The sequence below is a fragment of the Euleptes europaea genome, unplaced genomic scaffold, assembly GCF_029931775.1.
Source record: "Euleptes europaea isolate rEulEur1 unplaced genomic scaffold, rEulEur1.hap1 H_4, whole genome shotgun sequence".
Taxonomy (NCBI): Eukaryota; Metazoa; Chordata; class Lepidosauria; order Squamata; family Sphaerodactylidae; genus Euleptes; species Euleptes europaea.
In genome coordinates, this window is record NW_026612052.1 from 88,411 (window position 1) to 116,346 (window position 27,936).

The following is a 27,936-nucleotide window of genomic DNA, read 5'->3' on the forward strand; positions in this document are numbered from 1 at the left end:
AGTTACTCCTGTTGAAGAACATTGACACAATTGCATTGCAGGGTGGAGCCTGAGGAGGGTGGGTTTGGGGAGGGGAGGGACTTCAAAGAGGGTATAATGCCATAGAGTCCACCTTCCAAAGCGGCCATTTTCTTCAGGTGGACAGACCTCTGTTGCCTGGAGATCAGTTGTAATAGCAGGAGATCTTCAGCCATTAGCTTGAGGTTGGTAACCCTATCTAGGTAGCACATTACAGCGTGCAAGCATATAGAGCCATCTTAATTTAGGTATCGTCCATGTGCAAAGATAGGATGGGGATTCAAATTTGATTAAGTATTTGATCCCCAGATGGAGCAGGGAACATTTCTGTTTTAGCATCTTGGATTCATAGGTTCCAGTCTTGTTTTAAAAGCATCTTAATATTTAACACTCTTTCCTTCCCTACCAAAGAGGTCAAAGACCGCAAAAGAGCTAGTTGTGCAACTGCAGAATCTACAATTTTATTCCACCAAGACCAACAGCGCTCCTGAGCTGCCAATCAAGTAAGTGCAGGAAGGCTCTCAGCATTAAGTAGCCTATACTTAAAACTGACAATGGCTTTCCAAATCAAAATAGAAATTTTTGGAAGACCCAGTTCCAAATGCACAACTTAAGATGTTATACATGGAGGTAGTGTTGCCTCCTAAGGAGGGTTTGGCACCACCAAACCCTCTACCTGGCACCAAAAAGCTGGCATATCTTGTGAAAAACAAAAAGGGGCGTTCCCGAGCCATAACGCCACCCAGCCAGCACTGGAACACCTCCCGGCTTGCCGCCACGGCCTGTGCCGACAGCAGGAATCCAGCGGGAGGCTGCGGCAGTGGGCGGGCCCAGCTCTGCTGCGGTGGCAGCTGGGGACCAGCGGCTGGGCCTGCACGCTGGTGCTGGGGCCACTCACACCGGCGTGCGCCATCCAGGTGCCGGCGGTCTGGGCCCCTATGCCGGTGGAGGCCTTCATCGGCCTCCTAAGGCCTTTCGCCACGGCTGCCAGCACATTTGAGGAATACGCTGTAAGTAATTCAACTGGACCCAAGAACCAGAATGGAGCACCATATAGCATGTGAGGTAAAACTGTAATGATTTTATAGGGAAAATATAGAGCAGTATGAAAGTTTTTATGTGCAACATTGGTTATAAACTGCTTAAAATTAGCCCCAGTTATCCTGTACATTGCTAAAATCTCATGGTTTTTTTTTTCTTTGTTTGATCATCAGTGTTGGGTCATTTTAAATAAATTCATGCATGCCAGAAAGAAACATGGAAATTTAAAGTATGGAATTTTTTTTTTCAAAAGATGATGAATTCTTTGGAGATGAAATAACAAAGCACCCGAAGGACTAATGAACATATTACTGTAGAAATGAAGTCTCAAGGGAACTTGTGCTGCAATAAAGATACTTCTCCCAACCTTCTGCATCTCAGTTCAAAACAATTGTGTAAGGAGGACTTCTGTCCTAGAGTGGACGGACAGTTAGTAAGGGATCCAATCAATCCAAAATACTTGGAAACAGAGGGAAGATTGGGATATATGAATTCTGTGGATAAATGGATGGATGAGTGAATGAGTGTGAACACAATCAAAGTGATACCATTGGGTTAGGATTGGCATATTGCGCCTAGAAAATGAAGGAGCAAACAATTGGTAAGTGGCTCCATTTTATCGTTTCTTTGTACCTTTGCAGTTTGGGATAGTGCACACCTTTCATATTTTCATCAAAGAGAAGATACTGCTCTGTGTAGCTTGTTGCTATTTCCTCCTATTTACTCAGAAAGTAAAGTATTTACTGTAAAAGAAGGGGAATTAATAAAATGACCAAATGACGTATTTAGATAGATAAAGGTTTTAGTAAAGCAGGGGGTACCATTTTAAACCAAATCTGACAATGACAGATGATAATAGGTCTTGACGTCACGATCCATAGAACATTAGCCTTATATCACAGCTTATAAAATGATTCAGTAATAGAATTTGAAATTTGGAATATCACTTCAAACAGTTATCAAGAGGGACTGAAATTTTAATTCAATCTAACTTTATGAACCACTTTTTCAGCATGAACCCAACAAAGCCAAACACAGTGTACCAACTATGTTCTGGACAACAGGATTATCTGATTGATAATCCTGAGTTGGATCCAGCCATCTTTTTACTCAAGCTTTCTCAATACTCCCCTTCTTACCACAGCCCCCATCCCTCATGTCTGTACAGGTCCCATGATTCCCAGCATAAACCTTTTGGGGAGTCAAAGGGGACTCTTCATTTCTTCCTTCTTCACCAGCAGAAAAGCCAGCTGTATCCAGCCCCTAATCTAGTTTCATAGGTCCATTAGGATAGCAAAAATTTAGGATGATCTGATATTTACAAAAGACTGAAAACAGTTTGATGCATGCTCATAATTTATTGTTGTACTTGGATTATATATGGATAATCCTGTACAAGCCAAGCAGCTTTGAAAATCAATTGCATTTCAGTTTTATGGATAGTCTGTGGCTGCATTATAGTGACATTCAGAATGATATTGCAGGTTTACTTATTCTATTAATCTTTTATGCCACTCTTTCCTAACCAGGTTAGGCTCAGAGTGGCTCACAACAATTAAAACCAAACACAGAAATGCCAGGATCAAACTACAGTTGCCTGGCAGTAATGCAACAATGTGTAATGGACATGCTTAATCTTGGCAGTCAGGCAGACAAACCAAGCAAGACTGGAATATCAGAGAGACACGCCACAAAAGTCCCTCCCTCAGGGAGCTTTCTCAATTAGTTGAGAATTAAAGGTGGCTGAAACAGTATCAATACAGGCACAGAAAAGCTAGAACTTGAGACCTCTCTCAGAGGGTCTCAGAAGAGACAGTGGTATGTATGGCTTTGTGTGTGTAAAGTACCTTCAAGTCGCAGCCACTTATGGCGACCCCTTTTGGGGTTTTCATGGCAAGAGACTAACAGAGGTGGTTCGCCATTGCCTTCCTCTGCACAGCAAACCTGGTATTCCTTGGTGGCCTCCCATCCAAATACTAACCAGGGCTGACCCTGCTTAGCTTCTGAGATCTGATGAGATCAGACCAGCCTGGGCCATCCAGGTCAGGACATGTATGGCTTTACAAATATATTATTCTAGAGTATGAATTAGATACTTTGAACTAAATCAGACTTCTTTAACTGTTATATTTTAAGTGTTGGATTTTAAACTAATAGTATGTAGAACTTGCTTGCTTTACTGTATACATTGTTACTGAATATTAAGACTTTGTAATACTTGCACACACACACACACACACACACACACACACACACACATATAATTACATTGGAGTACATCAATAAAAAGACTTACTTTTTAAGTGAGTAAAGTAGTTGAGTCCTGCTTAGTAGGTGACTATCTGAATAAGATAACATACCACTTCTCAGGAAGGGGTCAATTCTAAGAGCATAGTTACTTGAAAGGCACTGACCCACTTCAAAACAAACAAACATTTGTATGAAATTGCTAATATCTTTGTGGTGTGGATAATGCAGAGGCCATTCTGGAAATTATCCAAGTGAATTTGTGTAGCCAAGATCTTTAGATGAGCAAGGTAAGTTTGTTTACAATAATGTATCAATTCATATGGACACCTTCTGTGTGATAATTCAGCATTTTGTTTCCGCAGGTGCAAGTGGGCAGATGGGGGAGTACACGGCAGGAAGCCAAAATGAAACAAACGTGGTGGAATTCATCCTCATGGGTTTCCCTGGGTCTGTGTATTTACAGGTGTCCATGTTCAGCCTCTTTCTTATTATGTACATCCTGACAGTTTTGGGGAATGCATCCATTGTCATTCTGCTGATAACTAACCAACGCCTCCATACCCCCATGTATTTCTTCCTCTGCAATCTTTCTTTCCTGGAGGTATGGTATACCACAGCTTCGATTCCGAAGATCCTTGCCATCTTTCTGGGGAGGAGCAGAAGCATCTCTTTCACTGCCTGCGTTCTGCAGCTGTATTTTGTTTATTCCTTGGGCACCACTGAACAATTCCTGCTCTCGGTCATGGCTTATGACCGATATTTGGCTATATGCCGCCCCTTGCACTACAATACAATTATGGACATTGGCCTTTCTGGCAAGATGGCCTTTGGTTCTTGGCTATGTGCATTCTTTGTCGTTTCTATACCTGCTGTTCTGATTTCAAGGTTGTCCTTTTGTGGGTCCAATGTGATCAACAACTTTTACTGCAGCATCGATTCGTGGATAGCTCTGTCCTGCACGGAAACCTATGTCATTGAGACGGCCTGTTTTGTCATAGCCATCTTTGTCAGCATTGGCTCATGTCTGATAACCTTCCTTTCCTATGTATCCATTATCACTACCATCCTGCGCATCCCTTCCACTAAAGGACGCCAAAAGGCCTTTTCCACATGTTCCTCCCATCTTGCCATTTTGATTCTTTGGTATGGTTCAGCCATCTTTCTGTTTGTCAGGCCTTCTAAACAGACCTCTTTAGAGATGACCAAAGTAGTGAACGTTCTGAACACTGTCGTAACCCCGTTGCTGAATCCTTTCATCTACACCCTAAGGAATAAAGAGGTAAAGGATGCATTCAGACATTCATTGCAGTGGGGATGTCACAAAATACATACTGTGTGATTCAAGGAAGGCGAAAAATAATTCTGAACAAAACCTCTATGCAATATTAATGGTTAGGCTGTAGATCATCAGGTTTTTCGGAGAGTTGGACGTTTCACTTGCCACGATCTATGCCCATTTGCTCCTGTTCTTACCTGTTTGTTAAACAAACCTTGCACTGGTTTGCATAAGATGTTTCCCAAACACAAAAAGGGATGACTATATACACCATGACTCCTCTTCCAAACAATATTTGACTATCTGAAAGAGAAACTAATTTCTTCCTCCAAGTTTAGAATCCATGTTGAAAGTGTATTGTAGCAAATGTTAGTTGACAAAAATACAGTAGCAAAGCCACACCAAAAATATCAACACAGTTCAAAGTACAAAGTATGTGGCTGTGGGGCAAAAACTACTTACATCATCTTAGTACTTTATTTAAATAAATCGACACCAATCAGCAAGTTGGTACATAACCAAAGATATACATTACTGGTTTTACAGAAATTCAACATCCTTCTTCACTCTTAGGGTTGCCAGGTCCTCCCTCTTCACTGGCAGGAGGTCTAGCAAGAAAGAAGGAGTGTCACGTGCAAAAGGTTGAAGGTAAAAATCTAACATTTGCGCAAGAGGCTCAGTAAGGCTGCCCCTAGAAGAGATGATAGGGCGTCCAGGTGGATTATGAGCATTTTTGTGCAACTTGGGCAAAGTATAAAATAAAGGAGTCTTTGGATATTTAACTGAAAGAAACTCTGCTGTTTTGGCATCAATGTAGCCCAAGGAAACAGCTTCAGAAATGACAACATTAATAACTTTCGCAATTCTTTTGGTTGGATTATTAGGCAATTTCTTATAAAACGTGGTGTCATCAAGCTGTCTTAGGTTCTCCTGATGGTACGTATGAAAATCCATAATGACAATCGCACCTCCTTTATCAGCTTGCCTAATGACAATGGAGTCATCATCGGCAAGTTTATTCAAAGCTCTTTCGTGATCCTTCTTTCTTGCTAGATTCTCGTGATCTGATCAATAAAACTGAAGGTATGAGAATTCCTAATAATGCTGTCTTGGCCTCTCTAGATGTCAAAGCCCTTTATACTAACATTCCATTGGATTCTGCTAGAGAAATCATTTCTAATTCTTTAGACATGCGTCTGGATCCATTCCCTCCCACTCATTTTTTGCTCGATGTATCTGACATTATTTTGGAAAACAACATATTTAGATATGGCATTGATTTTTACATTCAAATCAAAGGGGTTGCGATGGGTGCCTCTTGTGCCCCGGCGATTGCCAATCTCTATATGGTAAATTTTGAACGAAAATACATGTACAATGATAATCCTTTTAAGGATAATATTTTTCTGTACAAACGTTTTGTAGATGACCTTCTGTTTTTATTTAAATCTTCTGACTCCTTTCACAAATTTATTCAATGGATCAATACCTTAGATCCCCATCTTCAGTTTTCTGGTACTTGTAATTCTACACAGATTCAATTTCTTGATTTGGAATTATATGTTGATGACAATAGATCCCTTGCCTTTAGACCTTATAAGAAGCCCATGTCCCGCAATTCTGGGTTACATTATTTGTCTTTCCATCCACTGCATCTTAGAAATAATTTGCCTTTCAGTCAGTTCATCCGTCTTAAGCGCAATTCTACCACACATTCGGACTTTGAACATGCCACGGCTAATCTTAAAAGAGATCTTTCCGAGAGAGGCTACCCTGACCACGTTATAGCCAATGCCAAGCTGAAGACTGATATGAGGGACCGCAAATCCATGTTAGAAAACTCCAGAACTAACATTGAAAAGAGAGTTTTTTGTTCCCTAACTTACAGTCGGCACTCTAATGCCATTCAGCAAATAATTAAGAAGCATTGGCATATGCTTACATCTATTCCAGGTTGTTCCGCTCCACCTCTTTTTGGCTTAAAAAGGAATGTTTCTTTAAGAGACAAGCTAGTTCGCTCCGACATTGTATCCAGACGCTTGCCTCCTGTAACTATTGGTCATTTCCCCTGCAGCTCGTGCTCAATGTGCCCATTGAGCCTTCCTGTAAAAGAGTTTACATCAACCACCTCGGATTTTAAATTTAAAATCACACATTTCTCGAATTGCTCCACGAGCCGTGTGGTTTATTGCGTCATTTGCAAATGTGGTCTACTCTATGTAGGCAGCACATTACGTGCAGTCAAACTGCGTATTGGTGAGCATAAATCCAGGATTAGGTCCCGTAATTTTGAGGCACCCCTGACTTCCCATTTCATCGAAAAGTAACATAATGAAAATGATCTTAGATTTTTTGTTATTTGGATTTATAAAGGTAACAGCTTTGATATGGAAAATGTGCAAAAAATCTTACTGAGACAGGAAAGCAAGTTCATTTATTTATTCAAGTCATATTTTCCTTTTGGGCTCAATAATGAATTAGACCTATCGTGTTATTTGTAAGTAAGTAATAAGTATTTTCAGAATCCATCCTTTGCCACTCATCCCTCTGTTCTAGCTGAATATATTAGATAGCACTTCTTATGCAACTTTAACTGTAGCCATTTTGAGCAGCCTTCTGGTGCATTTAGACTGAATACTTGTATTAAACTGCTATTATTGCATCTACTAAGGTATGTTTCATTTTATAAGCTTTTAATATATATTTAAAGACAATGGTAGTTTAGTATATAAAAAAATAATTTTTTATTAATTATTATTACATTTTATAGATAAATGATATATATTAAGAAGATATTAGCTGATGAAGCTGCAATTATGCAGTGAAAACGCTCGTGAACATCCGGACTGCGTTACTGTGGACCTTCTCCCCTTTGTTCTACTTGGGGTTATTATCTGAAGAAACTACCTTGAGATAAGACTTTCACTTACTCTGATAGAGACCTACCTTGAAAGAGACTTTCCAATTCTCCCTCGTGGATTCACTTGTATATATTCTCTTTGATGTTTGCACTTGTTTGTAGATGTTTACGTTCACAATACATGTTTGCATAGTTTGCTTGTGTAATTATTTATTTTGTTTGGTGAGCCTGGTACTAGAGTTTTCCTAACTTCCAGGTGGTGGCTGGAGATCCCCTGCTATTACAACTGATCTCCAGGTGACAGAGATCAGTTCACCTGGAGGAAACGGCCTCTTTGGAAGGTGGACTCTATGGCATTATACACATTGAAGTCCCTCCCCTCACCAAATCCCGCCCTCCTCAGGCTCCACCCCCAAAGTCTCCAGATATTTCCCAACCCATAGCTGGCAACCCTACAGTGCTCCCTGGAGGCTCTTTCTCCATCTTCTTCCTCAACATGTGTTACCTTCTCAGTTTTGGGGAGCTAATTGGAGCTTGCATCATTCATTCTACTGCCCCTGCATTGGGGCAGAATGTTTATCTGTGTGGCATGTCCCCACCCCTTCCAGCCACCTACTCACATGAACACATGAAGCTGCCTTATACTGAATCAGACCCTTGGTCCATCAAAGTCAGTACTGTCTACTCAGACTGACAGCGGCTCTCCGGGGTCTCAGGCAGAGGTCTTTCACATCACCTACCTGCCTAGTCCCTTTAACTGGAGATGCTGGGGACTGAACCTGGGACCGTCCACAGGGCAAGCAGATGCTCTACCACTGAGCCACGGCCCCTCCCCTACTCCTCTCTACCTGCCTGTCACTGCTTGTGCTGCCAACTCCATCACCTGCCTCTCCTTGTTGTCAAAAGACAGACAAACAGCCTTCTTGCAAAGGCTCACTTTGACAACCTGTGTTGCTCTACAACACTCTTCAAAGTCAACCGGGCCACACCAGCTTGGCCATGGGATGTAGTGAGGCAGTGAGAATGACCTGTTATGAACATTGAGTGTCAATGTTTTTTTCCCCCCCAAGGGAAGAAAAAGTATACTTCAGTAATTATGAAGTACAGCTTCAGGTTGCTTATACTTTGCATCAGGTTCCTCACCTGAAGTTCAGTCCCTACTGGCATTCTCTGTGCACTCTATTAGGCAAAGTGTTGTGTGTGGTGAGTGATGTAAGGCAGCTTATCAATACAAATCCACAGAGAGAATGACATACAGAGGATCTGAATGTTCTCTGGATTCCCCCTTTTCATAATTGGCTAAGAACTGCTGGAACCATTTTTTTTAACAAAAGTTGATGAATTCTTTGGAGACAGCATCTCAAGAGAGCTTTTGGTTATGGCAATATAAAGGGCCTAACTCCATTCAGTTAGAAACCACTGTTCCAGAGGACATTCTTACGATTTAAACTGGGTGAGTAGAAATGAGAGATGCAATCAAAATAAATGGGAAAACTGACAGAGGAAGTCTGTGTGTGACATAGATGGCTGATGTAGCAAGGACTTTTTAATGATCATTTATATTTCTGCTAAACTTTTGGTTCTCACCTTTTCAAAGTTGGTTTTAAAGAGTCCTAGCAATACAGCAACCTTTATGACTGCAGCTTCTTTAGCATCCCACAAGAAGGTGCTGGGCTTAATTTCAGTTCCTCCAGGGAAGTGACCACTATATGGAAGAAAACCCCAAAGCTTACATTTGAATAGTGTATAAGCCCTCCCTTTCTTTTTACATTCTCAGAGGGGGTCTTTTTGATTGATGGAGCTTGTCCTTTTACAGCTGGTGGGATATGAGTAGTGAATAGTTTTTCCCACTGAGCATAGCACATGAGTTTCTTGTTCTCTGTGTGAGCATAACCACTTATGAGAGCCAGTGCAGTGTAGTGGTCAAGAGCGATGGTTTGGAGTGGTGGGCTCTGATCTGGAGAACCGGGTTTGATTCTCCACTCCTCCACATGAGCGGCAGACACTAATCCGGTGAACAGGGTTGGTTTCCCCACTCCTACACATGAAGCCAGCTGGGTGACTTTGGGCTAGTCACAGCTCTCAGCCCCACCTACCTCACAGGGTGTCGATTGTGGGGAGGGGACGGGAAGGTGATTGTACGCCAGTTTGATTCTTCCTTAAGTGGTAGAGAAAGACGGCATATTAAAACCAACTCTTCTTCTTCTCCTCCAAATCTTGTGTTCATAAGAAAACAGCCAGCTAGTTTAAAGGGACAGCAATGTGGATTTCATAATTACATCTGCATATTTGGACATGTAATGATTTTAAAAGAACTTTCCCCTTTTCTTCATGACAAAAAAACATACATTTATTTCAATGCCTCAGACAGATTTGTGATTTGTGAATCACTGAGTTGATCACAGCACCTCAGACAATTTTCAGCCAGTTGCTTTTCAGATGTTGGTAGCAATCTTGCACACACTTAAACTTGTGAACTTCCATGTATGTCTGCAGGATTTACACAGTCTATCCAGAGAAAGGATTACTGCCAAAATCTTCTTCTTAGTCAACTTGACAACCTAGAAAGCCTGAGGTGGGGACCATGGGATCTGTATGGACGAAAGCCACTTGGGATAGTGGCTGTAGTAAGAAAGATCATTGAGAGAGACTGAGCAAAAAAGAAAAAAAGAAAAGCTAGCTGGATCCCACCCAATGAATCTGAAAACGTGAGATGTTGTTTTTGAGCAGTTATTGACTAGGTCTGAAACTTTCTTCTCAGTCTAACTTTATAGCTGGCTAGTACCACCTATAGCCCACCAAGACAGATATAGGTCATCATCCATATACATCCTTTCCTGAATCCTGTCTCAGCTGTACCAGAAAGACAGCAACAAGGGGAGGGCCTATCACTGCTAACATAGAGTCCAAATAGGAATGGATATGAGAGATTTATCTGCAAAATGCTGAGCAACAGGTCACCAAGTAGGTCACCAAGTAGGTCACCTCCCAACAGGCCTCCCAGTACCCACAACAGCTCCACTAGCCTACACTGTGCAGATGCATTGGTTGTGGAGAAGTGTTGTTTCATTGCCCCTATCACTACTGTGGAGTACACTTTAAAATGAGCTTTTGCCTGTGTCTTATTGGATTCGTCCCAAGTCTTCCTCCACTGTTGTTCTAGCAACATTTCTCACTTCTTTCTCTGATATCCTCTAGTCATTACTTTGTAATGTTGTTTAACATTAATCAACACCAAGAAGCTCCTAGATCAATACACAGAAACTCCTAGATCAACACCCAGAAGCCCTTAGAAGCGGCCGTTCCACTTTGGACCAATGCCTGATTCTTCGCCATCTGATAGAGAAATATACTTCTAGACCCCAAGGAGCCCTTTATGTAGCTTTTATAGATTATAAAATGATGTTTGATAGTATATCACGCAATAGGTTATGGGCGAAACTTGAAGGCTCTACAATTGATCACAGGTTACTTTTACTAATCCGCACACTACATGAAAATAACAACTTGAATGTAAGGTGCAATCTTCAAGGTCACTTAACGCACGAGATTCCAGTAAAGAGAGGCGTAAAACAAGGTTGCATTCTCGCACCCCTCCTGTTTAATTTCTACATTAACTTTATGGCACAGTCAATAACAGATCCCGACTTTCACCCTCCTAATATGGCAAAAAAAAACAAATCTCTACATTACTAAACACAGATGATACTGCTATCCTCTCTAACTCTAAGGTAGGGTTGAAAAGGGCACTATGAGCACTCTCAGCTTACTGCAAGGAGGAACATCTCACAATCAATCTCTCAAAAACTAAAATTGTTATTTTTTCCAAAAAAACCCTCCAAGTAGAGATGGCAGATTGATGGCCATAACATAGAACAAGTTAAAATATTCAAATACCTAGGAGTAGTGTTTCAGTCTTCTGGCACTTGGTCGACTCAGGCAACACACATAGGCTGGCCAAAGGTCTTGCCACAGCAATTTTAAGATTTTTCTTTACAAAAGGAGGTGCACATATATCCGGTGCATTGAAGGTATTTAAAGAGAAAGTGGTCCCACAATTAACCTATGGCTCACAGGTATGTCTTTATAAAGATCTCCATAAATTTGAAGTAATACAATCTAAATTCCTTAGATTCTTATTTGGAGTACCTAGCTGCATTTCAAATTCCCAGCTTAGGATAGAAGCAGGCCTGGTACCTGTAGGAACACACGTCTGGTTCCAAGCCATAAATCTCTGGCTTAAGCTAAACCTAGCTCCATCTGGATTAACCTCACTAATACTCATAGATAACCACCCTTCAAGGTAGATAAGAGATACAGAGGCCCAAATGTACCATCTGGGATACAGCAGCGAAGCATTACTACAACTAGGTTATCAAAGAACTAAACTACAAATTAAGCTAAGGCTATGGGACATTGCGCTTCAAACTGACAGAGCACATGCCCCCTATTACCAGCAGAGAAAGAGTGTAATAAAATTTTTGTGCCTCTAAATTACCTTTACTCGCTGGAAACTCCAAAGTTGAGAAGAGCCTTTACCTTAGCCCGGTTCAACGTACTTCCATCTGCCCTTATTGAAGGAAGATATGCACGTATCCCATATGATCAGCGAATTTGTCCTTGCCAGTCAGGTGGGATTGAAACCATTGAACATGTCTTATTAGATTGCTGTTACTATCAGGAAATTAGATCCAGGCTCATTAGACCAATATTGCCCAAATACCCAGGTAGAACAAGCTCCTTCTATACTGACTTTCTCCTTGCTGACTGCTCCAACGAGACCACCCTTAAGGGGGCAAAATTCTGTGCACAAGCATGTTTAATAAGACAGAAGAAGGTAACCTAAATTTTAATTACAGTTATTCAAGTGTTATAACTGTACACAGAAACTCCTAGATCAACACCCAGAAGCTCTTAGATCATACATTAAACTTTTTGGCATTTCTGTTTCTGAGTTGCTAGTGGTATGTCATTAAAAAGAGGGGGGTATCTCATGGTTCCAAACTGTAGGTTGGATCTAGCCAGATTTTTCTCTCCCTTAATCACTTTCCACCCTAACTACTACTCCTGTCCATTCCCATATTGTCTTTGTGGGTCATCAAATGGGCCCCTCTTCCATATTTTTCACTGTAGAAAAGCTGTATTAATTGTATGAACTCTTCCTGTCTTGCATCACAGACCTACCCCATCTTGGATTCCTTTCTCATGCTATCTTTAAAATGCTATTATTACTATCACTTTGGTGAAATCAGTAGATATTTTTGTATTTTGGATTCTTCAGAGGCTGTTCCTAATTTTATGAAATTAAGCGTATGCAGATTCTTTCATTAACCCAGCTTCATAATGGAAAAAAGGATTACTGTTTTAGTGAAAAGACATTTTGGACTGAGAGTAAAATCCTTTATTTTTTATTTCAGCAATTTGTTTCCACATATCAAGGAGGACAAATGGCAGACCAAAATCAGGTAGAATTCAATGAAACAAGAGTGACAGAATTCATCCTTCTTGGATTCCCTGGGTCTCCGCATGTTCAGATGTTAATCTTCGTGGTCTTTTTTATCATGTACATCTTGACAGTTTTGGGAAATGCATCCATCATCATCCTAGTGACAACTAGCAGCCGCCTCCATAGCCCCATGTATTTCTTCCTATGCAATCTCTCTTTCCTGGAGATATGGTACACAACGGCCTCAGTCCCCAAAATCCTTGCCATCTTTCTGGGGAGGAGCAGAACTATTTCTTTTGCTGGCTGTTTACTCCAAATGTATTTCATTTTTTCCTTTGGATGCGCCGAACACATCCTCCTTGCTGTCATGGCTTATGACCGGTATTTGGCCATATGTTACCCCTTGCACTACCACACCATTATGGATATGGGTCTCTCTGGCAAGTTGGCAGGTGGTGCTTGGCTGGGTGGATTCCTTGTTGTTATTTTCCCATCCTACCTAATTACAAGGTTGTCCTTCTGTGGGTCCAATGTGATCAACAACTTCTTTTGTAACATTGATAACTGGATCATTCTCTCCTGCACTAACACCTCTTTCCTCGAGAAGATAGTTTTTATCACAGCCACATTGGTCATCATAGGCTCATGCGTGGTAACCCTACTTTCTTACATGTTCATTATTTCCACCATCGTACGCATCCCTTCTACTGAAGGACGGAAGAAGGCTTTTTCCACATGCTCCTCCCATTTTGCTGTTGTGATCATTTGGTACGGTTCCACTGCCTTTCTTTTTGTCAAGCCTTCTAAACAAACAGCTTTAGAGGTGACCAAAATAGTGAGCATCTTCAATCTGATTGTGGTTCCAGTCATGAATCCTTTCATCTACACCCTGAGAAACAAAGAGGTGAAGAATGTCTTGAGAAATAAATTCCATAGGGTATGAACTAGAACACATATTTTTAATGTGTCTAATCATGTCCAAATCTGGAGATATTAAATACTTTAGTGTCATACAGTCCAGTTTTGTTAGAGAGTAGTTTGAAAAATCTTCACTTCCTTTGATGCATGCTCAAGTGGTGGGTGTATTCTCCTTACCATGCCACGCTTGGAATACTGTGCACAGTTCTGGTCACCATACCAAAAAAAGAATACTGCAGAGCTTGAGAATGTGCAGAAAAGAATAACCAAAATGATCAGGGGGCTAGAACAACCACCCTATGAGGAACGGTTAAAACGCTTTGGATTGTTTAGCTTAGAAAGAAGGTGGTTAAGGGGAGATATAATAGAGGTCTATAAAGTTATGCATGATATGGAGAGAGTGGACAGGGAGAAGCTTTTCTCCCTCTGTCATAATACCAGAACGTGAGATCATCTGCTGAAGCTGGAGTGTGAGAGATTCAAAAGGAAGAATTTCTTCACACAGCACAAATTTGTGGAACTCCCTGCCCCAGGATGTGGTGATGGCTGCCAGCTTGGAAGGCTCTAAGAGGGGAGGGGACATGTTCATGGAGGATGGGGCTATCCATGGCTACTAGTCAAAATGAATACTAGTTATGATGTATACCTATTCTCTACTGTATCAGAGGAGCATGCCTATTATATTAGGTGCTGTGGAACACAGGCAGGTTAATGTTGCTACAGTCATCATGTTTGTGGGCTTCCTAGAGGAACTTGGTTCACCACTGTGTGAACAGACTGCTGGAATTGATGGACCTTGGTCTGATCCAGCAGGGCTTTTTTTTTCATGTTCTTATGTTGTCCCACAACCTTTCCTTGCAAGTGGTTGAAAGCCTCAAGTTTTTGTTTAGCTCGTGTGCTCATAAACTAAGCTGGCAAAAAACAATGAGTGTATGAGATAACCTCGTCAGGCTGCTCACTCACTTTCCCCACATATTCCAGAAACCCACAGTATTCCCTACAATTTAATCAGAGCCTAATATGCCCCAACCCGAAAACCAAACTTAGTTAAATCTATATGGGGCCAATATATGTAGCCAATGTGAGACCACCCCATGTACAACATCTGCCATCTTTAACTTTTTATGAGGGCAGGAACAATAGTGACCGCCCACAGAATGAAGACATAGGGCAATAAGTATGGGTAAGACTTGGCTTTATTAAACACTGAGCTACTTGGTCTTTCTAATTATGTTTATTAAAGTCCACCCCTAACCCTTCAAGTGTGGGTCACCATCTAACTAGCAATCTTTGGCATCTGTCTGTCTGTCTGTCTGGGCACCTGAAAGACAGGGGGTCCGCATATAGTCAACCAGCACGCACTTATCCTTCTTCTGCTTCTTAGTCATTTCCTTATTCTCTTCTTTCTGATTGGGTTCCCACAGAAGGAGGGAAAGTGGCTCCTGTATATTCTCCCCTGCTTGGGATGATTGCCTTGGGCAAGTATGACTTCCTATGGGCTACCAAGGCACTCTACAGAATGAAAGGAAGACACATCAGTCTGCCTGCTGCCTAGTGGGATACCACAGAATCTGCCTGCCAAATAGACATTGGCCATGTCACACCTTCCTCCATGGGCATGCTGTTCCATGCTTTATCTGGATGGAACAGCCCACAAGCCGGTTCCCAACCCACTCTGGCTCTATCCCAAGATATCTCTGTTTTACTACACCCAATAAGGTCAGCAGTGAATCAATCTTCACTCAGCGCTATTTCAAAAAAGCCCTTAGCTGGAGCACATGAACCCACAGCCTCACCTGAAACCAGCTCCTAACAAGTCTTCTCCCCATTCCTAGAAGTCAGCCTGCATGTTCAGCTATTACCGCATGCTCCAGACTGGGCACCAATGATTTTGATTTTGGTACTGTCCTGGCAATGTTTGCAGGTAGACCCTGGACCTCAGTCCGCTTTAAACTTGTCTCCTTCTCTCCCAATTTCAGACCTTTCTGCAGCATCACTTCTACTCACAAGTTCCAGAATACTATGCCATCATCATCATCAAAATATGAAGAAATTTTTAATAGGGAACATTTATTGTTACTGTTTTGTTCAGCTAATCCCATTTCTTTGTTTAGGCAGCTTTAGGAGCCATAATAACAGTCACAGAGAGCAACATTCCTCCCTTGTCCTTTCCTCCTCCAGTAGTATAAGTTGCATCACCCTCCTGCAATACTGGAAATGCCAGTTCCTTGAGCCAGTATACATCCTAAGGGATAAACTCCTCAAAATGTTACATTCCAAATTAGTCCCTTACACACTAAGGGGTATTCTTCACGGAGATTTGATGCTGTTTAGATGCTGATTTGCGTCGGAGGCAAATTTTGGTTATTCACGCCAGATCCGTGTTTTCCCCCACTGAGCAAAATAAGCCGGGTTAAATGAGAGGCAATCCAAACCACTTCTGAGCCGTACTTTCCAGTAGAAGAGCGTTTTGTTGCTCGGATGCCCATGAAAAAATGTTTGCTTCGCTCCCCGGGATGTCTCCTTTCTCCTCCCCCAAGAACAGTGATTGGCTGGGGGAGTTGCCACTCTAACAGCATTGCACCAGCAGGAGGGAGACCCAAAGCAGACTGGCTGCCCCTCTTCAGAAGGGTGATGGGAGTTTTGGCTTGGATTTGCCGCTCTCAGGATGCCCCCCCCAACACACACACACATAGGATCGCACCGGCTGGAGGGAGACCCTGAGCAGACTGGCTGCCCCTCTTCAGAAGGGTGATGGGGGTTTTGGCTTGGATTTGCCGCTCTCAGGATACCCCCCCAACACACACACACATAGGATCGCACCAGCTGGAGGGAGACCCAGAGCAGACTGGCAGCCTCTCTTCTGAAGGGTGATGGGAGTTTTGGCTTGGATTTGCCGCTCTCAGGATGCCCCCCCAACACACACACAACACACTCGCAGAGAAGTGCGCTGTTTCTCCCGTGAAAAATTGTTTCTCCCCCCATGCCTCGGGATGGGGGGAGAATCTGTGCTGCCATGAAAAAGCTATTTAAATCCGTTTTTTGTTTGCTCCGATTCGAAACCGAAGCAAAATCCACCGTGAAAAATACCCCTAACAGATACATTCCTGCTCTTCACTTAAATATCCAGCCAAAGAAGCCCAATATTTTCCACTCTTTCTAACAGTCACATTCACAAAACAGCTTGCGGTACTATGACATGTCACATAAATATCCCCTATCCTTAGACTTGCCAGGCATCCCAATATGAAGGAGGCCTCCCAGTGGCAAGCTCTGTTGCCTGCCATCACTCCACATGGCAGTGGAAGGGAGAGAGAGAAACCTGTAACATTGCTGATGTTGCAACCTGGAAGTGACAAAGGGCAGCTCTAGGAATTGCCAGAAACTCTATGGTAAAATCATATAGTTTCTAGCAATTCCTAGAGCTACCCTTTGTCTCTTCCAGATTGTAGCCAGAAGGGATGCAGCAGCATCAGTGACATTGTCCCCACCCCTCTTGTCCCCTCCCATCCCCCATACTTATTCTTCATCCAGTTTCCGTCCCAGACACTTGCCCCACTTTCATCACTCAGTTGCACCTACATAAATCATCACAGCCAAGCAGCCATATCCTTCTTTGTAATAAAAAGAGGGGGTTGCGGGTACACAAGTACACATGGCTACTGTAACACTTAACAATCTGTAGTAGGAATTTCTTGTGGCCCAATGGATTCTTCTTTAGAGACCAGTATAGAAGGTGCCAATGAGCAAAATGTCATGGACTCCATCATGAAGTGGCACTCAAAAAGTGTTTAAAATTCACCACATAGTTAGCTAGAGTTCTGATAAAGTCTTTGAAACTTTTATCCATTCATAATTATTTCCGAAGTATGCAAGGCAGATCCCATACAAAAGACCTGTACTATCGAGGACGTAATACATTTAAATAAAATGTCACAGAAATAGATTATATTTCCCAATGGACTAACTGGCCGACCCATCAAGAGGAAACTAATTACAGATTGTCATAATCCCACAGAAACTGATTATTTGAAGTTCTGGGGAACTGAACACAAGGCCCAACTCAAAGAAGCTCTTAAGACTTGGGGACCAAGGGAGAAGAACAATCCTTGAATTCTTTGGGGATAAAACCACAAGGATGTTTTAAGTTGGGATGACATAAAATGTATTGCTTTAGTCTCCAGCGTTTCTGGTAGAAACCACTGTTTAGGAGGCTAGAAGCTAGATAAACCATCCATTCAACTCAAAATATTTGGGAACAATCCCAAGGTATATACGGAAGCTCTCAGAAGGAGGAATAGCTGGATGGATACATGACTAAATTCAATCCCATTTGTTGCACTGTCCCCTTAACCCAAAAGAATGAAGAAGCAAACACTTGGTAAGTGTTTCTTGGTTCCTTATTTCCTTCTAAGGACAAATACAAAGATATTACATGTCCAGCATCCAGTACCAAATTCTGCTGTGTGTAGTTTGACTTAACTTTTCATTGGAAAATATTCACTGGAAGAGAGGGTAGTGGATAAGTGAAACAATGAATGAATGGGTATATATGGGTATGTGATGATTTTACATTGGAGTGCTTTTTCTTCTTTTTGATTCTATTTTCATTGTGACACTGACAGATTAGAGGAGAGCTATCCATTCCCCCTTCCTTTTCAGGTAAACCTTGCACAGGAGCTATTTATTATGCTTCTACGCACATAAATTCATAAGGTGAGATCTGACCAATTTTTCCATTGGTAAGAAAGGCTAGACCACCAAAAAGGTATCAAAGATCAAGGAATCTGCACAGACAAAAGCCACAGGGAACTCTTGCAGCAGTAAGGAGAACTGGGAGGGACAGAGTGAGAAAGCTCACTGGGTCCATTCTCTACAATGTGATCCTCTACTGAATAAAGATATTTAAAATATATCAATATCACAATCCCTTATATCTGTGTGCAAGGTTGCAGCCAAATTCTCCTTCTCAGTAAGCTGACATGAGTACATTGTGCAAGTTAGGACAAATCTCCTTACATTCTATTTGACTAAAATCTCACGGTGTATTGAATCTGAAATTTGATGGGCTGGATCCAACCAATTTTTCGGCTGGTGGGAAAGAGGGAACATCCAAAAGACTATGCAGAAATCACCCAGAATTGGGGGAAAATAGGGTTAAATCCAGCCCACTTATTTGGTCTATCTCACTCAACTTTATTACAGCCTCCATCCCGCGTGACCTTTACCAGTCCAGGTCCCATGATGCCAACATAGATTTTTTGGGGGATAATAAATGGGAACCCATCTTCTCTTCTGTACCAGCTTAAAATCTGGGTGAATCCATCCCATGTTCTGTAATGGAGCATCACCTCAATAAGAGGTGTAGAACATGGTGTGGAAATGGAGATAAGAGGTAGGATCCAAGAACTTATTTTCTTCTCTACACCGAGACATAATATTGATACTTTGCAAACACTGTACTGTGGTGATGATTACAAGACACAAGTTACAAGACACAAGAATGGTGGATCATGATCTAAGGTGGATCATGAAACAGTGCTAGGAAATGTAAATCAGGTTTACCACATAAGAAGAGCAATGGGTTCCATATCATGACACAGCTACAGAAAGGAAATGGGAAATTAACTTGATGACTTCAAGTCATGAATTGATTGGTGCTTCTCTAAAAGTCAGTTTATGCCAATAAATGCTTTACTCCAGCTCTATAATGGAAATCCCATGTTTTTTAATTAAATCAGTGTTTCTGCATTTTAATTCAATTTTTTCCCTCTGCAGATAAAACAGGGGAGATGGGAGGGAATATTCAAAGAGGAGAAAATGAAACAAAAGTGATGGAATTCATCCTTCTTGGTTTCCCTGGGTCCCCATATTTACAGATGTTCATCTTCACCCTCTTTCTTATCATGTACCTCCTGACAGTTTTGGGAAACATGTCGATCATCATTCTAGTAATAACGCAACGCCGTCTCCATTCTCCCATGTATTTCTTCCTTTGCAATCTCTCTTTCCTGGAGATATGGTACACCACTGTAATCATTCCGAAGACCCTTGGAATCATTATGGGGAGTAGCAGAAGCATCTCTTTAGCTGGCTGCAATCTGCAGATGTACTTAATTTTTGCCTTTGGATGCACTGAATATTTCCTGCTCGCCGTCATGGCCTATGACCGATATTTGGCTATATGTTTCCCACTGCACTACAGCACCATCATGGACATTAGCCTTTCCAGCAAGTTGGCAATTGTCTCTTGGCTGTGTGGATTCCTTGTTATTTGTGTACCAGCAATTCTCATCTCAAGGCTATCCTTTTGTGGATCCAATATGATTAACCATTTCTTGTGCAACATTGATTCATGGATAATTCTGTCCTGCACTGACACCTATGTTATTGAATTGGCAGCTTTTATTATATCTGTCTTTGTCATCTTGGGCTCCTGTTTGATTACACTTCTTTCCTACATATACATCATCTCTACCATTCTAAAAATGTCTTCTGCCAAAGGACAACAAAAGGCCTTCTCTACATGTTCCTCCCATCTTGCTGTTGTGGTTATTTGGTATGGATCCACCATCTTTCTTTTTGTTAAGCCATCTAAGAGGACATCTTTAGAAATTACCAAAGTAGTGACCATCCTGAATACAATTGTGACTCCACTGCTGAATCCTTTTATCTACACGCTGAGAAACAAAGAGGTTAAGGAGGCTGTGAAAAGTTTGTTGCACAAGGGATGAGAAAAGTGTGTTGTTATATGCTCTGCATGAGGAGAAAACATGCTTTTAAAATATATGGACAGTAGGGTTGCCAGATCTGGGTTGGGAAATACCCTGAAGATTTTGGGGGTGGAGTCTGAGGAGGGCGGGAATTGGGGAGGGACTTCAATGTCATATAGTCCAATTGCCAAAGCAGTCATTTTCTCCAGGGGAAGTGATTTCCCCAACAGCTCTCCCCATTGCTGCTTAGCTGGGCAGTGGGGGAAGGAACTTTTAAGGGAAATGGGGGTGGGAACTGGTTGCACTAATCTAACTTAGATGTGATCCATGCATGGATAACCATGGCTACATCTCATTTTCCAAGGCAAGTCATGCTATACTACAAATGGATGGACCACAAGTAGCAAAGCCCTTATAAGTATGATCCATCCCCCCTCCTGAAGGCATTTATACACTTGGAAGCTCAGCAGAGGGCCCAACTGTCCCCTCCACCGTGCATTGATGAACACTTGCAGTGCCACACAGATAATTGTCATGCAATTTTATGTCATTCACATCAAGATTGATCTTTGGCAGGATGTTTGCGCAGTCCGAGTGCCCATTAGAAACGTCATAAAATGCAAACTAACCGAAAGAACTGAAAGATGCAGAATCTGTTCGATATTCAGGTTGCACTTTTAAAAGAGGGTTCCCTAATGTTCTAAATCCATGATTCCACCTCACATCTGCCTTCTTCCCCTCCACACCCCACTTCCATCGTGAGAGCCAGAACAGTTAATCCTATTTGCCTCCTTGATCTTCTAGTAGTAGGGGTGAGGGTCTTCCACTTCAGCTGGGCAGTGAGCGGGGGGTTCTAAGAGAAATGGGGGTGAGAAATGGTTGCAATAGTCTAACCTAGGTGTGATCCATGCATGGATAACCATCTAATTTTCCAAGGCAATAATGCAGTTGCATACCAACCACAGTTGGTGAAAAATAATGTATCATTGAGGTGTCATCATTCCCCTGCCCTCCCTTGTGTCTTCACCACAACAGGTTTAAGGTAGGTTAGGCTGAGAGAGAAAGAGAGTGACTGGCCCACCCAGTGAGCTTACATGGCTCAGTGGGAATTCTGGGTTTTTAGATCCTAGTCCAGTGCTATAACTACTACGCCACACTGTCTCATTATTCAAATTTTTGGAATATAGCCTGGTATTACATGGCCTTATAATATCACCTAGTCATAAATATATATCTTAGAAGACCCTGGTATTACGTTGATTGTTTTTACATGCTTCTAGATATTCAAAGCAGGGTAGGGTAAGAAAATAACACTTCTCCATCATTCTAGTAAAATCCTCCCTCTGTTTCCGAATTGGCCAGAATCCACCAGAGAACAGGAGACCATGATATCCATTCCAGAAATTCTTCCCATATCATTGCAAGCTCAAAGACAAGATGGGGCCACAAAGAAGCTAAGCAGGGTCAGCTCTGGTTGGTATTGGGCTGGGAGACCACCCAGAGGAAGAAGAGGAGGAGGAATTGGTTTTTATATGTCGATTTTCTCTACCTTAGGAGAATCAAGCCAGCTTACAATCTCCTTCCCTTCCTCTCCCCGCAATAGACACCTTGTGAGGTAGGTGAGGCTGAGACAGCTCAAAGAGAACTATGACTAGCCCAAGGTCACTTAGCAGGCTTCATGTGTAGGAGTGGGGAAGCCATCCCAGTTCACCAGATTAGAGTCCACTGCTCATGTGGAGGAGTGGAGATTCAAACCAAATTCTCCACATTAGAGTCCACTGCTCTTAACCACTACACCACACTGGCTCTCAGCAATGTCAAACCCAAAAAATCTCATTTTAATACAAGGAAAAAAGGGGGGTGGGAAAGGTATGATTCAGAATCTAGGCTTCTCTGTCTGCCGTATAACCCCCCCCCCCAATTCCTTCTCTTTCCCCATACAATTCACTGAAAGTATTTATAGGGAGCCAGGCAGATGAGTTTGTGTGTGTTGTGTGTGTCAGTGTGTTTGTTCACTCACATTTGCTCTTTCTCTACCATGTGAAGATGCAGTGCCACCATAAGGGTGGGAACCAGTAGACAAAATCTGGAGGGCTAGAGGGCCCCTGAAATCAGTGTCATGCTGTATTCTTGGAATGCACTTATTTATTTATTTATAATGCAGTTATGATTTCAGCCACTAGGGGTGCATGTAAGGTAGAGCCCAGTAAAGAGCAGTATCTGATGCTGCTGTCTTGGCCTTGCTGCAAAGTTCAATATGAGGCCGAGGGTAACTGCTGCTTCTCAGATCTTGCTAAACCCATCAGCTAAACCAGCATTGGAGCAAGGTAAGATTAGCCAGGACAAGCTACAGTCGTTGCCAGGATGCAGCCCCCTAACAAGGTCATTATCTCCAGCAGCTAGGGTTGTCCAACCTCTAGGTAATAGTTAGAGATCTCCTGCTATTACAATTGATCTCCAGCTGATAGAGATCAGATCACCTGGAGAAAATAGCTGCTTTGACAATTGGACTTTATGTCATTGAAGTCCTTCCCCTCCTCAGACTTCGCCACAAAAACCTCCCACCGGTAGCAAAGAGGTTCCTGGTAGCAAAGAGGTTCCTGGGAACCCTACCAGCTGCCTATGGTTTCCCTCATCCTTTAGTTCCATTCAGCTCCTGAACAGCCAGAACTTGCAAAAGGGCAGCCCTGCTAATGTGAGGTAGCAAAATCAACATCATCATCTACGGTTGTGTTTTCCTACATATCTCTAACTCATTTCAGCACTTTTCTCCTCCCTCTTTTTGCTCACTATCTTTAATGATCTGCCATTTGTCATTCCTCACTTTGTATTCCCCCTTATTTTTCCTTTCCTTTTCCTTTTATCCCTTAGAAGCTCCTTGATCCATTGATCTTGAGCAGCATAAATCTAGTGTTTGAAGGATATAAGGACTGAAAAAAATCTTGCCACTGACAATGTAGCCTTGGGATCCCTATCACTTAGTAGAAAAGGCATTATGTCAGACACAGAGGCATTAGATTTGCATGTTAAAAGGGGAGAGATATAATGTGATCAAAGCTCCTCGTAAAAGCAGCATTCCAAAAGGACATGAGCTAGTGAATCGATAGAGCCAGAAGAGAAAGGACAGGTCCTGTCTGGATATGGTATATTCAAAATTCTGCCCTGCATAACCATAGAGGGGTTAGCATTCAATCTAGCTAAACAGAAGGCTCTAGAAAGACGAGGAGTTGTCAGACAAACCACATGGTGGTGGTATTCTGAAGAACTGGGATGAACAAACACGGCGAGCACGAAAAGTAGTGCTGTTATAATCAAGCTCTTTAATGCTCTTTTTAATTTTGGTGAAAGCTTTAGTTTTCCCAAGATCTAATAACATATCCTGCGAGAAGCCCAACAATGACAGTTTCTCATCTAAGATTTTTTTGCCATGAGGATTTAAAAGGGTCGTGCTTCAGAGAAGCTGTTACAACTGATCTCCTGCTGATAGAGATCATATCACCTGGAGAAAATAGCTGCTTTGGCAATTGGACTCTATGGCATTGAAGCCCCTCCCCTTCTTAGGCTCCACCAAAAAAACCTCCTGCCTGTGGCAAAGAGGTTCATGGCAACCCTACCAGCACCCTATGGTTTCCATCATCCTTGTTCCACGCAGCTCTTGCACAGCCAGAACTTGCAAAAGGGCAGTCCTGTTAACGTGAGGTAACAAAATCATCATCATTATCATCATCATCATCTATGGTTGTATTTTCCTACATTTCCCTAACTCATTTCAGCACTTTTCTCCTCCCTCATTTTGCTCACTACCTTTCATGATCTGCCATTTGTCTATCCTCATTTCTTATCCCCCCCTTATTTTTCAGTCTCAACTTCTTCTCATACAAACTGGTTGGACTCATTCCAGTCCCAGACGAAGGACCTGTCTAGGCTTACCCTCATTGGCCAACAGACTTAAGAACAGCTTTCCTCATCCAAGGGCTAGATATAAAAGTGCCTTTTCAAACATTTTTTGGGGAAAGGGACAGGAGCAGGATTGTTTAAATGGCTCAACCCGTACCATTATGAATATCTTCCATATTTACTAGGATTAAGTTGTTATTGTTGGTTTTTCTGGGGTTCATTTAGGGTTGCCACCTCCAGTTTGGGAAATTCGTGGAGATTTTGGAAGTGGAGCCTAAGAAGGGCAGAGTCTGGGGGAGAGGAAGGACTTCAGCAGGTTAAAATGCCATAAAGTCTATCCTCCAAAGCTGCCATTTTCTCCAGAGGGCCTGACCTCTGTAGTCTAGAGATCAGTTGCAATATTTGAAGATCTCCAGGTGCTACATAGAGACTGGCAACCATGGGTTCATTATTTCAGTTGTATTCAGATCCTGGATGCTAATAACCGTTCACAAAGAACAACAAATGTGGTTCCAAAGGCAATTAAAATAAATTCTCCAGGGAGCCATGCAGTCCCTGAGCTAGCACACATGATGACATAATTCTTCAGGGAACTTCTGGAAGATGGAGCCACATAGTCTGACTGATACCATAAAGATGAAATCACAAGGGTTCGCCAAGTTGTGATTATGTAAATATTCTTCATTCAACAGTCTGCATCTCAAACATACAATATTCAGGAGGCTTTCTTCCTTGAGTCTTGTTCTGAGGAGCAGTAAAACATTCAGTTAATTCAAAATATCTGGAAATATGGAGAAATATAGAGTACACATTTAAAATATTTGTTGGGCATGTCGATGTTGCAGCAAATTCAGAGTAGTATTGTCTGACCAGTCTTCCAGTGGAGAGCAAATAACTGGTAAGTGGCTTCCTTGCTTTCTTTCTGAAAGCTGTAAAATTCTTCAAATGTGCATTAAAAATCTGTAGCAGTTCATCCAGTACAAGAGAGTCTTCTATCTAGCTTCATTCTAGCTTTACTTTTAAATAGAGCAAATTAGGGAACTTGATTAAGGGCTTGATTCAAGCAGCACCTGATTTATTTTTAACCCATTTTATCTCTGTTGGACTGAAACATTAAAGAAGTGCACAACTTATGACCCACAAAACTGAATGCAGCAAAAAGAGACCCCTGATTTGCTTACTGTGGTTCGGTATTAGCCTAAAGTAGAACATCTAAGGGAATTACAGCCTAACGGAAATTACATGTAAAAGACATGGTAATGTTTCACAACAACTTTAGATTTCTTATCAGTTGAGATTAATTGTTAAGATAACAGGATTCCTATGTTACAGCTTTGTCTTCAAATTCATCGTTCCGTCCTGACTGAGCACAATGCATTCCCTTTTCTCATCCTTATTTACAAAATTTTCTATTTTATTTATAATTTGTGACCATAACTCATCTAAACTTATTGTATCTCTATTTTCTGATATGCTGTTAGCTTAATTAAAACATACATTTCTTTAACTTTAACCAGCCATTCCTCTATCTTTGGAATCGATTTTTGTTTCCAATGTCTGGCAAAGGTCATTCTATCAGCAGTTATCATATGTAATCCCATACAAAGTTAGTCTTTAGTTAGGTTAGCTGTTGGAATGGAGATGGATATTCCATGTAAACCTGAGAATCCTGTTAAATCTGGTACCTAACCAAACTGAAAAACTCTTGAAAAATACATTTTCAGTGTTTTTCGGGGGGGGGGGGGGGATTGTTAAAAAAAATGGCAGCAATTAAAGGGAACCCAAAAAGTGCATCCCGAATAATGCCAGCAGGTCATCTGACTGCTGGGCTTGAGATGATGATGTCTCTCTATCCCGGGAGCTTGTAATTTAAATTAGGACTATTGGTGTCATTAGGGTTAAGTTAACTGGCAATAGGAGAAAACACAACATAACAAAACATTAGCAAGGGGAAATATGCATTTATTCCATTGACAGGCATTTATGTGTTCTTTCCATTGGGAAGGGACTTTGGACCAAGGATTCATTGGCAAGAGCAGGGAAATTCCTCATGTGGTGGCCGCAGTTGAAGACATGCCTGCCGCTTGAGCTGTAAGAATAAGTCTCGGTACACTATTGGGATCTCACAACTGGAAAAGGTCGGATTTCTTTCTTGAAAAGATGGTAATACATTTTAAACTCTTGGTGAAAAAGATGTCTATCCCATGTTAAAGTAGCATTTTGTTTCAGCAGACAGAACTGGAAAAATGGAACAGCTTCATGAAAGAGCGCAAAACAAAACAAGAGTGATGGAATTCATCTTGCTTGGCTTCCCTGGGTCTCACTATGTACAGATGGGGATCTTCATGAGCTTTTTAACCATATACATCTTGACAGTTTTTGGGAATGTCACCATTGTCATTCTAGTGATCACTAACTCCCGTTTCCACACTCCCATGTACTTCTTCCTTGGCAACCTCTCTTTCCTGGAAATATGGTACACAATGACCATCATGCCGAAAACCCTTTCTGTCTTGCTAGGAGACAGCAGAAGCATCTCTTTCACAGGTTGCATCCTACAGATCTTCTTCAATTATTCCCTTGCGTGCAGCGAATTCTTCATGCTATCTGTTATGGCTTACGACCGATATTTGGCCATTTGTTATCCACTGCAATACAGCACCCTAATGGACATCAAACTCTGCTGCAAGTTGGCTGCGGTTTCTTGGCTATTAGGGTTCCTTGCTATGACTACACCAACTGTTCTGATGTCAAAGTTATCCTTCTGTGGACCCAACATGATTAACCATTTCTATTGCCACATTGATTCCTGGATATCTCTTTCTTGTTCTGACACTCATGCTTCTGAAATAGCCATGTTCATCGTAGCCATCGTTGTCATTTTGATTTCATTTTTGATAACCTTTCTTTCCTATGCATACATCATTTCTACAATACTGCATATTGCTTCTGCCAAAGGTCGTCTAAAGGCCTTTTCGACGTGCTCCTCCCATTTGACTGTTGTGGTTATTTGGTTTGGCTCTGCCATAATTCTTTATATCAAACCCTCTAAACGAGCATCGGTAGAAATGACCAAAGTTGTGAACATCATGAACACAATTGTGACTCCTATGTTGAATCCTTTCATCTACACACTAAGGAACAAAGATGTGAAGGAGGCCTTGAAACATTCATTACATTGGAAACAAAGAAAAACATGCATTAGGTGACTGGAAGAAATGCGATAGTATTACCATGAAAATATGTACAGACAAGGTAGAATGAGCTGATGGGTATGAGCCCCCTGTGCAAGAGTTTGTCTAAAGCTGGATACAAAAATAAAAGATTTAATATATAAAAAAAGAAAACATGTACAGACTGTAAATCCTTATGGTAGATGCAGAAAACAAGTCAAAATGAAAGCCAAAGAGGAGAAATTTCTTGATGGTACATGATTCCAAGGAGCCCTGTGGCGCAGAGTGGTAAGCTGCAGTACTGCAGTCCAAGCTCTGCTCACGACCTGAGTTCGATCCTGACG

General features: G+C 41.8%; 4 protein-coding genes across 4 annotated transcripts; all 4 read left to right on the top strand.

Moving 5' to 3' along the window:
- The first annotated feature begins 3,685 nt into the window (after positions 1–3,685).
- LOC130492980 (olfactory receptor 6F1-like) lies at positions 3,686–4,648 on the top strand. Its single transcript, XM_056866757.1, has one exon. It carries the CDS (start codon positions 3,686–3,688, stop codon positions 4,646–4,648), a length of 963 nt encoding a protein of 320 aa, XP_056722735.1.
- Positions 4,649–12,892: 8,244 nt separating this feature from the next.
- Positions 12,893–13,834, top strand: LOC130492969 (olfactory receptor 6F1-like). The gene has a single exon (XM_056866747.1). The coding sequence runs from the start codon at positions 12,893–12,895 to the stop codon at positions 13,832–13,834; it is 942 nt and encodes a 313-aa protein (XP_056722725.1).
- Positions 13,835–19,601: 5,767 nt separating this feature from the next.
- LOC130492981 (olfactory receptor 6F1-like) lies at positions 19,602–20,543 on the top strand. Its single transcript, XM_056866758.1, has one exon. The coding sequence runs from the start codon at positions 19,602–19,604 to the stop codon at positions 20,541–20,543; it is 942 nt and encodes a 313-aa protein (XP_056722736.1).
- Positions 20,544–26,665: 6,122 nt separating this feature from the next.
- On the top strand, positions 26,666–27,628 carry LOC130492982 (olfactory receptor 6F1-like). Its single transcript, XM_056866759.1, has one exon. The coding sequence runs from the start codon at positions 26,666–26,668 to the stop codon at positions 27,626–27,628; it is 963 nt and encodes a 320-aa protein (XP_056722737.1).
- The last annotated feature ends 308 nt before the right edge of the window (positions 27,629–27,936 follow it).

Coding starts and splice junctions, on each gene's coding strand:
- LOC130492980 (XM_056866757.1), top strand. CDS start 3,686: ATGGGGGAGTACACGGCAGGAAGCCAAAATGAAACAAACGTGGTGGAA.
- LOC130492969 (XM_056866747.1), top strand. CDS start 12,893: ATGGCAGACCAAAATCAGGTAGAATTCAATGAAACAAGAGTGACAGAA.
- LOC130492981 (XM_056866758.1), top strand. CDS start 19,602: ATGGGAGGGAATATTCAAAGAGGAGAAAATGAAACAAAAGTGATGGAA.
- LOC130492982 (XM_056866759.1), top strand. CDS start 26,666: ATGGAACAGCTTCATGAAAGAGCGCAAAACAAAACAAGAGTGATGGAA.